Source organism: Bos javanicus, chromosome 8, assembly GCF_032452875.1.
Source record: "Bos javanicus breed banteng chromosome 8, ARS-OSU_banteng_1.0, whole genome shotgun sequence".
NCBI lineage: Eukaryota > Metazoa > Chordata > Mammalia > Artiodactyla > Bovidae > Bos > Bos javanicus.
The window spans coordinates 6,267,799-6,280,104 of NC_083875.1; the positions used below are offsets into that span (position 1 = coordinate 6,267,799).

The following is a 12,306-nucleotide window of genomic DNA, read 5'->3' on the forward strand; positions in this document are numbered from 1 at the left end:
GTTTTGCTTTTTGGAACTCTCTGGAATTTTTTCCTAGTATTTTTGATTCACGGTTGACTCTTCAGATGCAGAACACACAGATATGGAGGGTTGACTGTGTGTGTGTGTGTGTGTGTGTGTGTGTGTGTTTGTTTGTGATGGTTCTGTGAAATTCACTGAACCTCCCCTGGTTCCCCGAGTCTTTATCAGGCCCTGTTTTGGGATTCCTTCCAATTAGAGAAAGGCTTCTGCAACATTCTTCCCGCTACAGTTGTTTCAAGCAATTTTGTGTAAAATAGTTAAAGCCCCTTTAGCCAATCTAATAACTCTAAACACTATTAGAACTTTGTTTATTCATCCAGCAGTTAATTTTGGAATGCTTCCTGTATCCTGAAGTTCAGCCCATTTAATTTTTTTCTGAATGCTTTAGCCCTATTAGAACAGGACGGCTTTCAAACACAGCAGTACAGTGGTTTATTCACAGCAAGTGAAATAAATCCCTTGCACCAGAAGCTCGAGTTTTAAAACAGAAAATAACCGAGCTTGAAGACCTGAAAAACAAACCTTAATACCATCCCCAGCTAAGAAGCATAAATTCACAAATAAGTTCTCTTTGTCACAGTAAGTGCTGGTTGGTGAAGAAGTAACTTGAATATGAGTAACTTCATCTCACAGCAGCTTCTCTCTTCTACTGTGGGTTTCTGTTAAAATATAAAAGGTTATATTTCATTCACTTTGGCCATCTGATGTGAAGAGCCAACTCATTGAAAAAGACCCTGATGCTGGAAAAGATTGAAGGCCGGAGAAGGGATTGACAGAGGGTGAGGTGGTAGGATGGCATCACCAATTCAATGGACATGAGTTTGAGCAAACTCCAGGAGATAGTGGAGGACAAGGAAGCCTGGCTTGCTGCAGTCCATGGGGGTCTCAAAGAGTCAGACAGGACTGAGTGACTGAACAACAAATTTCATTTACTTACCTTAAAGTCAATAATATTTAATCCAACCAGAAAACATAGTCATTGTCGGTTGGAACCAAGCATTGCAGATTATCTCTGAATAAACGTGATGAAATGTTCCTTTTGCAGATGCAAGTACTGGCATTACGATGAAAACCTGCTCACAGCCAGCATCATCATTGTCTTCCATAATGAAGGGTGGTCCACCCTCATGAGAACAGTCCACAGTGTAATTAAAAGGACTCCAAGGAAATACTTAGCAGAAATCGTGTTAATTGATGATTTCAGTAACAAAGGTAATGGCTAAGGGATTGACATTCAATCTATAAAGTAAGTTTAAATTATAAACAGTCGCAAACATGTAATTTCAAAATAGTGTAGAAATTAATGGTATCTATTGATAGCATCTATAATCAACAAGTTGGCACTGTGCCAGACATTGTATGTAAATTAGTTTCTTTAGTCCTGACAGTAATCCCTGTGAGAGATATTGTTCATTTTCATTTTGCACTCGAAACTAAGACATGTTAAGTAACTTGCCAGAGGTGACAGGTAGTAATTAACAGCTGCCTCCCAATCTATAGTCTGCACATTTAATCACAGTCTTATACTATACCAATTCTTTGGGCCTTGGATTTTATAAAAATTTAATTGTAAAGGTAATTCATTAAATGACTGAAAAAATGCAGTGGCATGTATGTTGTAATGTCACCTAAAGCCCTATCTAAATCTATATACTGAGATCTATATACATTTTAATAGCTTTATTTTGCATTTGAATGATGATGCAAACATTGAATTTGACCAGAAACCATGGGCTATTTTGTTTATAATAGAAAATATCTACTAAAGCTTCCTTTGTTCTATATTTGATTGAGGATATTTGGAAACAGTGTTTTATTTTTTATTCTTCTTGTGGAGTGAGCGCTAATGCATCTATGGTGGCATCAGTTAGTCTTGGTTCCACTTGACAAGGGAGAGATTGAGCAATAATTTTCCAGTTAAGTGGGGTGGGGTCTTTTAAGTTAATTTTTTTTTCTTCAAATAGATACATTATTGTAAGCTGAAATAAATATTCTTAGTGACATAAATATCAAAAGATAGATAATGCTACAGTCCAAGGGACTCTCAAGAGTCTTCCAGGATGTCAGAAAAGAAGTCAGAACATGATCAGCATGAAAAAAAAAAACATTTAAAATGGCTTTAAAAAAGCTTCCTCCAAAACTTAAGATAGAACTCTCCAAATTCTAAACCAAGTTTATAAACCTCTGCTGTTTTTGAAAAGACATGACCAGAATCTTGATCTTGCACACATTATATTAGCATGGAGAGAAATAGAAATATGACCTACTTACTTCCTTTTCCCCTCCTCATTATACACCTAATCACTTTCTTCAACTAATCACAGCAGAGAATTTATAATTTTAGAGTAAAGAGCAGAGAGAATGTATAACTTTAAATTTTTCAGTCATCAAATGCCTTTAGCTGAGACATCTTGGTTGCAATTTTCTATGGTAGGAATATTTTCATTATGAATGCTATTCCTGTCTCAAGATAAATATTTGATAATATGTTTTTAAGTGATATTGTTGGTGCCAACAGTGTTTTAAATTTAGCAAAACTTAAATCTACAAAAATAACAGAAATTCCATGTCATGCTTGTACAGATTTTAAGAACCACTACATTATTAATACAAGTTAAAAAGCTCAGCATAGTCTTTAAAAAAGTGAAGATACATCATAAGATGTTTCCCATTCTAAAATCTTGCTTTCTTGCTTGGCCCAAGGAAAGAACAAAATTTTGTGGTTAAGTTTTTTATCCAGTTTAATTTTTGTGTGATCAGTGCTTCTATTGTTCCAAATCTCTGACAGCCTTTTGTAACACATTTAAAAGGCAATTATATATAGGATCTTCTTCATTCAGAGTGCAGAGTCGTTGGTTGGGGCTACCCTTGGACAGAAGTTCAGAAAGTCTTTAATTACTTCTCCCAATTTCAAAACAAGCTTGACATCTGTCAAGCTCAGTAAAGCCTCAGTAAAATTATACAAAATTTGGTAAACATGATTTGACTGAAAACTAGGTTTGTTTTCTTTCCCCAGTATATTCATTAATTAAAACTTTGAGTTATAATTTTTTTCTCTGAAAGACAAAACACTTAACTAGTTAATATAAAACCACACAGAAGAGGTGGCTGCTCAGAAGCCTCGAGTTTCTGGAAGTTACAGTGTCCTCAAAACGCAAGGGTTTTGGGCCTTTAAACTAAGAACACCCCTCTCCACCTGTGCCTCCAGCAAAGGGCTGCAGAGACCATGCATCTTTGCAGGGCTTAGCAAAGAAGGCTGGAAGAGCACTTCTGCTCACAACTACTCATCATTTCCTCGTGCCTCTTATTGGTTATAGCAAGTCACGTGGCCCAGCAGTGGTCCCAAGTTGGGCAGGATGATCACCCCCCAGGAGAGGTGTTTCCTATTTGGGACTGGGATCCCTTCGCCTCTGTGTTGGCATCTGTGAAACCCTATGGTGACCAAGTTATCTTACCTAGAAATAGATTTAAAGAACAGAAACAGGTTTCTGACAATAACAATTTATTTTAGATTTATTTAGATAACATACGTGAAAATACCTAATGCAATCCAGAAGGGCTTTAGGAAAAAACCAACTTACGGCTGTATTGAACTAAAAAAAAAAAAAAAAAGGTAAAGTAAGAGCTTTAAAAACAAAAAAACCTTTTATTGAAGGGAAAATTACCAAGACTTTCTGGGGAAAAATAGTAACTCAGCATGAGAATTTTATTTATAATTCTCATTAAAACTGGATGCCAAAATAGAGAAAGGAAAATTTTTTCTTCTCAATTTTGAATACGCATGTGTGGGTGTCTTGCTAATTATAAGCTCCTTAAAAATGAGTGAAGTATTAAGTGTACAGCTTGATTTGCCCAGTAACCACTAGCTCATCACTAAATACAGCTGTTTTTTGCCTTTTTTTTTGTATTAGTGGGCTAAAATTTTAAACAACTTAAAAAGAACGTTTGTGATTCAAGAAACGTCTTTAAGAATCCAGGAATTAGTTGTGGCTGTGATGAACCAGTTTTATGGGCTCATAGCGATACAAACAAAAACCGTTGTGTTGCAGCTCCAAAGCCAAGATTGAAAGTTTAACAAATGTATCTTGTTTTTGTAACCCCAAATTTTCTCTACCAAATTACAAACATATGTATGTATGTGTATATGTGTGTGTGTGTGTGTGTGTGTAAATATATAGGGCTTTCCTGATAGCTCAGTTGGTAAAGAATCCACCTGCAATGCAGGAGACCCCAGTTCAATTCTTGGGTCTGGAAGATACCCTGGAGAAGGGATTGGCTACCCACTCCAGTATTCTTGGTCTTCTCTCTGGCTCAGCTGGTAAAGAATCCATCTGCAATGGGAGAGACCTGGGTTCAATCCCTGGGTTAGGAAGATCCTCTGGAGAAGGGAAAGGCTCCCCACTCCCATATTCTGGCCTGGAAAATTCCTTGGGTTGTATAGTCCATGGGGTCACAAAGAGTCAAATGCGACTTTCCCTTTTCTTTTCATATGCATACTTGTGTGAGTGCATGCTCAGTTGCTTTCGTTTCAGTTGTATCCAACTCTTTGTGACTTTATGGTCTGTAGCCTGTCAGGCTCCTCTGTCCGTGGAATTCTCCAAGCAAAAATACAAGGATGGGTAGCCATTTCCTTCTCGAGGGGATCTTCCCCACCCAGGGATTGAACCCGTGTCTCCTGTGTCTCCTGCACTGCAGGTGGATTCTTTACTATAGAGCCACCAGGGAAGCCCATATACACATCCATACATATGTAAATGATATGTGTATTTATTAGATAAATGTGTAAATGTTTATTTATAAATTTATAAATATTCATAAATATAAACACATGTTTATAATATATAAATAAATACTTATAAATAAATGTTTACACATACACACTTGTTGGGGGCTTCCCAGGTGGCGCTCGTGGTAAAGAACCTGTTGGCTAATGCAGGAGACGTGAGAGACACAGGTCAATCTCTGGGTCCAGAAGGTCCCCTGGAGAAGGGAATGGCAACCCACTCCAGTATTCTTGCCTGGAAAATCTCATGGAGAGAGGAGCCTGGTGGGCTCCAGTTTATAGGGTTGCAGAGTCAGACATGACTGAAGCGACTTAGTGCACACACATGCACACACGTGTTGATGCTTAAACTACAGAGAAGATGGGATTTTTTTTATTATTGTTATTTGCCAGCTTGATGGGTACTATATTGATCATCACATCAAGACTACTCCTCTCATCACTGATTGTAGGGGGAGGATGGCTCAGAAACAAATGTTAACCTATACCCTGTGTGGATTCCAAGAGGCTATGTAATGTTATCCATAGACAGTGCATCTTCAGAAATCCTGAACCATTGCTTCTGCCAAAAGCCAAAGAACTATTGTGCCTGAAAGCTTCTACATAGGATATTAACATTTGAATTGTTTTAAGTTTTCATGTCAGTTGGCATAGAGAGAGTTTATTTGTTCTGTATGTTTAGAGAGAGTTTTGATCATTCTCAGGCTATTAATAGTTCTCCATAGGTGTATTAAGCTCAGAATTTTAACTTTAATAATACACTTCACCTTGCTTCTCTATATGTTAACATTGAGCATGCTTCTGTGTAAAATTACTGACCTGTTGCCTATCCTTGTTTCTTGAGAAAAATGATAGCTTAACTGGTTTGTAACCACAAATATAATGTATAATATTGACTGAGTTTTTTATTCATAGAACACTTAAAAGAAAAACTGGATGACTATATTAAACTGTGGAATGGCCTAGTCAAGGTATTTCGAAATGAGAGAAGAGAAGGTTTAATTCAGGCACGAAGTATCGGTGCCCAGAAGGCCAAACTTGGACAGGTAGGAAACATTCAATATCTTTTGTGTCTGTTTTGGATTTTGTAACTAAAAGATCATGTACATTTTTAGGTACCATTTTAATTTTTTAAAATTGAAATGAAAATGCTAACTTAACCAGACAACTTAAATATCAAAATCGACACTATGGCCAGCTTATCTTAGCATCTAGTTTAAAATTGTACGTGATAGATGATGTCCTGTAAGTGGGGTTTTTTTCACCCTGCCTCTTTTTTTTTTTAAGGTTTTGATATACCTCGATGCCCACTGTGAGGTGGCCGTTAACTGGTATGCACCGCTTGTAGCTCCCATATCTAAGGACAGGTAACATTACCTTGCTTTTATTTCCTTCGCTGGTTGAAAAGTAAACCTCATCCTAGAAGGACAAATAATATTCCCATCCTGATTTCATTTCTGTTCAGTGTATCAAGTTACGTGTTGAGTATTATTTTCTAGCTAGTTGTATCCCTGAGTGGAGCTTGGCAGAAACGTGGGACCGATTCAGATGCAGGCAGTTAGACGTTTGGAATAAGCCCAGCACATCTCACTTAGAATCTCCTTATGGTTGGGTCAGTAAAGAGACTTCCTCCAGCTCCACAAGCTTGCTCTCAGAGTAATGTTAACTGCCCCCTCCACACTGTGGTAACATTCTGAAGACTTGAAGGAGCATGCTTTGAAATTATGCCTATTTGTTTTTGTATGACCTTGGAAATTATTATTTTACATAGTATGGGCTAGCTGTCCTCTGTGTCAAAGCCTTGGATTTCCACATGACCTTTAAAGTTTAGACGTGGATACAGCTGTCCCATGGGAACGTGGTGATCACTGTTCAGTTTACATCGGATCTGAAACGTTGACAGCAGTACCAGTCTTCTGGTTCCCAAAGCCTTCCCTGCTTTTAGTCCAGAATCCTTACTATTTCAGAACCTAGAAAAAATAAAGGGGACTTCCCTGGCAGTCTAGTGGTTAAGACTTCATACTTCCAATGCCGGGTATGTGGGTTCTATCCCTGGTCGGGGAACTAAGATCCCACAGCGGCCAGAAACAAAGAATTAATTAAAATGAAAGTTTTAAGAAGGAAATAAGACATGTCCCTGTGTCTGTGGCCTGAGTCAGAGGAAGACCTTTCAGAGGACTGTATCATCCCAGGATCTATCAACAATGTTCTCACTGCAACCCTGCAAAATAGATATTATTACCTCTCTTTAACTAAATAGGATGCCGAGACTGAGAGAAATTCATGAATTTGCCCCAACTGGGACAGTTTATAAAGAATCCAGCTGAGATCCCTCTGAAACACCTTCCACTGCATACTTAAAAATCCGAGAATCATAAGACTCTCATGAGGAGAGATAGCCAGCCTTCCCCTCTCCTGGTGAGAGTGGGCAGTCCTCTGAGATGTAGGCAGGGTGAGTGAGGTCATTCCACCAGACCCTCGACTGGCCCGCAGGAGTCCACAGGCGGGAATAAAGCCCCTGTGTCAAAATCCTGAGCCCCAAGGATTTTCCCCTCTTGGTTTCTAAACATCTAAAACGCACCTTAACCGTGGTTGGAAAAACCTGTAATCTCCATTTTGGGAGATGCCTTTTAAAACCCTTTCTGATGAAATGAACACGAGAACAAGCAGTGTACCAATTATCTGAGCAGAGTTGGCACTGTACCTAATTAGTCATATACCACTAGCATTTTTATGAAGCCCAGATAAAAGGTATTTTTTTTTTTTGCTCCAAATTCTCAGGCCACTATTTATGCTATTCAGCAGGTTTTGAGGGATTTTTGTGTTTTTTTGTGTGTGTGTGATAAAAATTAATTTTTTGCAATAAAAGAAGTAGGATAGAAGATCAAGTAAATGTATAGAAACAGATTTTCATAATAACTTCTTCCAAAGAAGTAAAAAGCAGCAGAGTTGGGAGCACTGCTGAAAGTATAGCAGGTATTATCTTTCTACACACACACACTCATTTTTTTTTTTTTAAGAAACTGTAATCTTTATTTATATTTGTTTTGTGTCTTAGGCCAGGCCTTATGAGGCAGGTGGGCTCTTAAATTTCCTGATAGTTCCCCGACCAAGGATCGAACCCATGCCCCCTGCATTGGGAGTTTGAAGTCTTAACCACAGGACCACCAGGGAAGTCTCACACACACACACACACACACACACACACACACACACACACACACTGATTTTGAATGGAGGGGCAAGGAGGGGAAAAAAATGGGCAGGGAAACCTGAGAAATAATGTGAAGTTACCAAGAGAGCGTGCCTGTAGGACCAGAGTGACAATGAGGAAGCGCTGCTAAGTTCAAGGACACGGCTCTTTGTCCCCAACTTTTGTCTGTGAGCCCAGGGACGTCCCCTCTCCCCTTCTCTTATGAAAACAGCCTCCTTGACTTTTTAAGGCATTCGTTCACGTCGACCTCCCATTAGATATTAATGTCCCCTGCTGCTGCTTAGTTGCTAAATTGTGTCCGACTGTTTTGCAACCCATGGACTGTAGCCTTCCAGGCTTCTCTGTCCATTGGATTCTCCAGGGAAGAATACTGGAGTGGGTTGCCATTCCCTTCTCCAGGGGATCTTCCTGATCCAGGGGTCGAACCTGCATTTCCTGCATTGTAGGTGGATTCTTTACTGTCTGAGCCATTAGGGAAGTCCTAAGGTCCCTTAGTGGGGAAAAAAAAATAGAGCAACCCAGAATAACAAGAGATAATACAGATAGACCTGCTCAACTAGTAAGTGTTGGGTTTCTTAAATGCTTTTTCATTTTCTGTAAATGTTTCAGAACCACATGCACTGTGCCTCTAATAGATTACATAGATGGGAATGACTATTCCATTGAGCCTCAGCAAGGTGGGGATGAAGATGGTTTTGCCAGAGGGGCCTGGGACTGGAGTTTGCTATGGAAGCGAATCCCCCTGAGTCACAAGGAAAAGGCCAAAAGAAAACATAAAACTGAACCTTATCGGTAAAGCTCGCTACTTCCTCTTTTTAACATGGAATGTTTGTCTCTAAGTACTTTTTTTTCTTCCTTCCCCATGTCTTGGTGTAAACACGTGGGTCCCCACACGCCCTTGCATTTCATCTTTGCTGCCATCCATCAACAACACAACACAGAACCATTTGCACTGTGCCGCTCATAGATGTCATAAATGGCAACACATATGAGATTGTGCCCCAAGGGGGTGGTGACGAAGATGGGTATGCCCGAGGAGCATGGGACTGGAGTATGCTCTGGAAACGGGTGCCTCTGACCCCCCGAGAGAAGAGACTGAGAAAGACAAAAACTGAACCATATCGGTAATCACTAAATCACTTACCTTTTTTTCTTTTCTCCAGTCGCTGCTAACCTATTAACCTCTTGCCAAGCTAAATATATATATATATATATATATATATATATATATAATATATAAATATAATTAACACTGTAGATGCTGTCTCAGACTATGAAAGGATTTCTTTCTTTGTGCTGTTTCAGGGGTTTAAATTCACCCTTTCATCTTTGTGGTTGCTTTCTTCTTAAAAGCAAGCTCCATTTGGGGGCAGACTTGGAGGGTGGGCATGTTTTATGGTATCAGTTCCAAATACAGGTGAAAAACAAGAAAAGCTTTGCAGTCTTAGGTTTTTGTTTGTTATTTTGTTTAGTCGCTAAGTCATGTCTGACTCTTTTCGACCCCATGGACTGTAGCCCGCCAGGCTCCACTGTCCATGAGATTCCCCAGGCAAGAATACTGGAATAGGTTGCTATTTCCTCCTCCAGGGATCTTCCCGACTCAGGAAGCAAACCCATGTCTCCTGCATTGGCAGGTGGGTTCTTTACCACTGAGCCCACCTGGGAAAGTGGACTAGACATATAATTCTATAAGTTTAAAATGTGTAAACTTTACTTACTATCCAAGTTTTGTATCTACTTTGATGCCTTGGCGGGTAGTATTAACAACAAAAGGCAGTAACAAGATTTTTTTTTCTTTCTTTTGTTTTGTATGCTCTTAAATAGTAATTTTATGCCAGTTAAATTTGATGAATAAAAATACATGACTTGGGAAATGTTACACAGAATTCCTTTATGACTTCATTCTCAGAAGAGCATTTGATTAAAAGGAGACGTTTTTCCAGAATCTTCCTTTCTCCTTTCTTGTGCCTCTTCAAATAGAAAAATTTATGTTCTTCTCTCTTTTTTGGTCTTTTTACTAGAACATTTTTACCATCTTTTAAAGAGTGGCCCCAAATGAATTGTTTAGTTAGATGCTAATGTAGGTTTCTAAATGTGTCTAATTTTATTTTTTTGATCTTATGGTTCTGCTTTTGGTCTCTCTCTTCCTGTTGCGCTACTGATGATGCTCGAACTCAGTTTGGGGAGAGTGTCCGATGTCATGCAAAAAGCTGGTGGGGTCTGGGCATGTCGTGATACCAGGATACTGAAATGGCAAACATAAGGAAATTATACAACCTTTCAGCTTTATGTGACATTTTCCAAATTTGTTTGAGGTTTTGTTTTTTTTTTTTCCCCAAAAATTGTCCAAGAGCCTACCACTGATCTGTTTAACCTGACTCACAAATAATTCTGGGAGGGAAAAAATAAGGGATGGTGACTACAGGTATATTCCCACCAAACCCATGGGCTAGTAAAGAGAATTTTTTAAAATGTGCTAGAAAAATTTAAGGAAGGTTTCCCTTTAAATAACTCACTGGCTTTCACATTAAGATACATTTTTCAAATATGTACTGAGATAACTGGGAATATGTTTAAAGATCAAAAGGGCATAGTCATAATAATGTTAAATGACAGTTAAATAAACGTGGTGTGAAAATATAACCGAAAATGCACCAGTGCTATTTAGTGAATTCAGCTGCATACTCTGAGAAGAAAAGCCTTTTGAGAGGATGACTTTCCCCTGACGTGATGACATTTCCTTTTAATGAGCTGTGTTCCCTCGTGGCACTGAACACGCAGCAGGCGAGACAGAAATTAAACAGTTCACTACACGAATGACTGTGGAGCAGCGAGTACGAGTGGTGAGAAGCAAAGCCCAGAAACTGTTCCTGAGGCCGAGCCCTGAGGGATGAGGAGCCTGGGCCCTGGGGCAGGAGGGGGTCAGCACAGCAGGGCGGCGCTACCCGGCTGCCTGATGGGGCTCCGGTGGGGCAGGAAAGAGGACGCCGTCAGGGTTCTGTCCGTGGGCTAAGATGGCAGCAGTGAGGCTGGGAAGAAGTGGCTTCACCGTGTGAACCCACTATGTGAGTTGATGGTGCAATCAGCGGGAATCGGCGATAGATTGATATCAGGTGTGCTGATGAAGAGGCTCCAATGGAGGGACCTACCTAAGATTCGTATGCAGCGACAATCCTTTGTTCCTGAGGGAACAGGATGAAAATTATTCTCCTCTAACTTCTGATGCTGGGAGGGGCTCACCATAGAAAGCTACCAAGTCTTTTTTTTTTTTCTCTTGTCGCTAAAAAGTACCCAGTTCAGGATCGCACTCAGGAAGGCCCACGAGTCACCCTCTGGCATCCCTGCGTCCTGACACAGTAAATAACTCTGTCTCATTCTCCTGTGTCACTTCCGGGCCACATTTGCAAACTTACAATGAACCCAGGCTGTCCTCCCAGGAGCTACACCCTTATTTGGCAAACCCCTGAGCTATAAAATTTCAAAAATGAGATACTACTTTCATGGTGTATAGTTTCACTCATCCTGGAATGACTCATAAATCATTGCGGGAACATTTAGCCAGCCACGGCTTATGGCTCAGTCCTTTTGAGGAGTGAAAGCAAAAATTCTGTTTTAACTCACAAGGCTTAATTTTTAAGTCAACCAAGGAACCAAGATGCCCTCTAATGGCGAAATGATGTAATGCTCTAATTTGTAATGAAATATACCATTTCAGTTAAAAATTGTAGTGAATTCATAAGAAATTATGAACAGAATTGCTTGGTGAAGGCTTTATAATTTCTTAATGTTTGGCCATCAGTTTTGTCTCTTCTATGCATTACTTAACTGTATTCCAAAAAGCTTTGTTGTCTGTGGTTGAAGGGGTCTTGGGCGTTTGTCTTTCAAAGTTGTTCCAGCATTTCTTTCCCTTAGGTCCCCAGCCATGGCTGGAGGGTTATTCGCCATCGAAAGAGACTTCTTCTTTGAACTGGGTCTCTACGATCCAGGCCTCCAGATTTGGGGTGGTGAAAACTTTGAGATCTCATACAAGGTAACATTTCATTAAACAACTGCAATTTTTCCAAGAAGTTACTGATTCTTGTGACTATACAATAAGGCTGGTTTCTTTCAGGTTGTGTGTGTGGGGTGGAGGAGGGGGGTGGTGGGGGGACTGTTTGATGCATTTCTGTAAATTATAAGGAATGACTAACAAACATACTTGCCTTTTGGGAAAAAATAAGGGAAAATGCAAGCTCCGACTGCATATGTACACGGCTCAGCTAAAAACGGAGGCCAGCAAGCTTCAGAA

At 39.7% G+C, this 12,306-nt stretch overlaps 1 protein-coding gene across 2 annotated transcripts in view; it reads left to right on the forward strand.

The window, feature by feature from the left end:
* GALNT7 (polypeptide N-acetylgalactosaminyltransferase 7) overlaps positions 1-12,306 on the forward strand; it is a 136,026-nt gene that overhangs the window by 108,308 nt on the left and 15,412 nt on the right. The window contains exons 3-7 of one of the 2 annotated variants that reach the window (XM_061424937.1): positions 1,067-1,233; positions 5,720-5,850; positions 6,092-6,171; positions 8,628-8,810; positions 11,931-12,048. In XM_061424937.1, coding sequence (XP_061280921.1) covers positions 1,067-1,233; positions 5,720-5,850; positions 6,092-6,171; positions 8,628-8,810; positions 11,931-12,048 — 679 coding nt within the window. Of the gene's footprint in view, positions 1-1,066; positions 1,234-5,719; positions 5,851-6,091; positions 6,172-8,627; positions 8,811-8,959; positions 9,143-11,930; positions 12,049-12,306 lie in introns of both variants that reach the window. The other variant, XM_061424936.1, reaches the window with a different exon arrangement.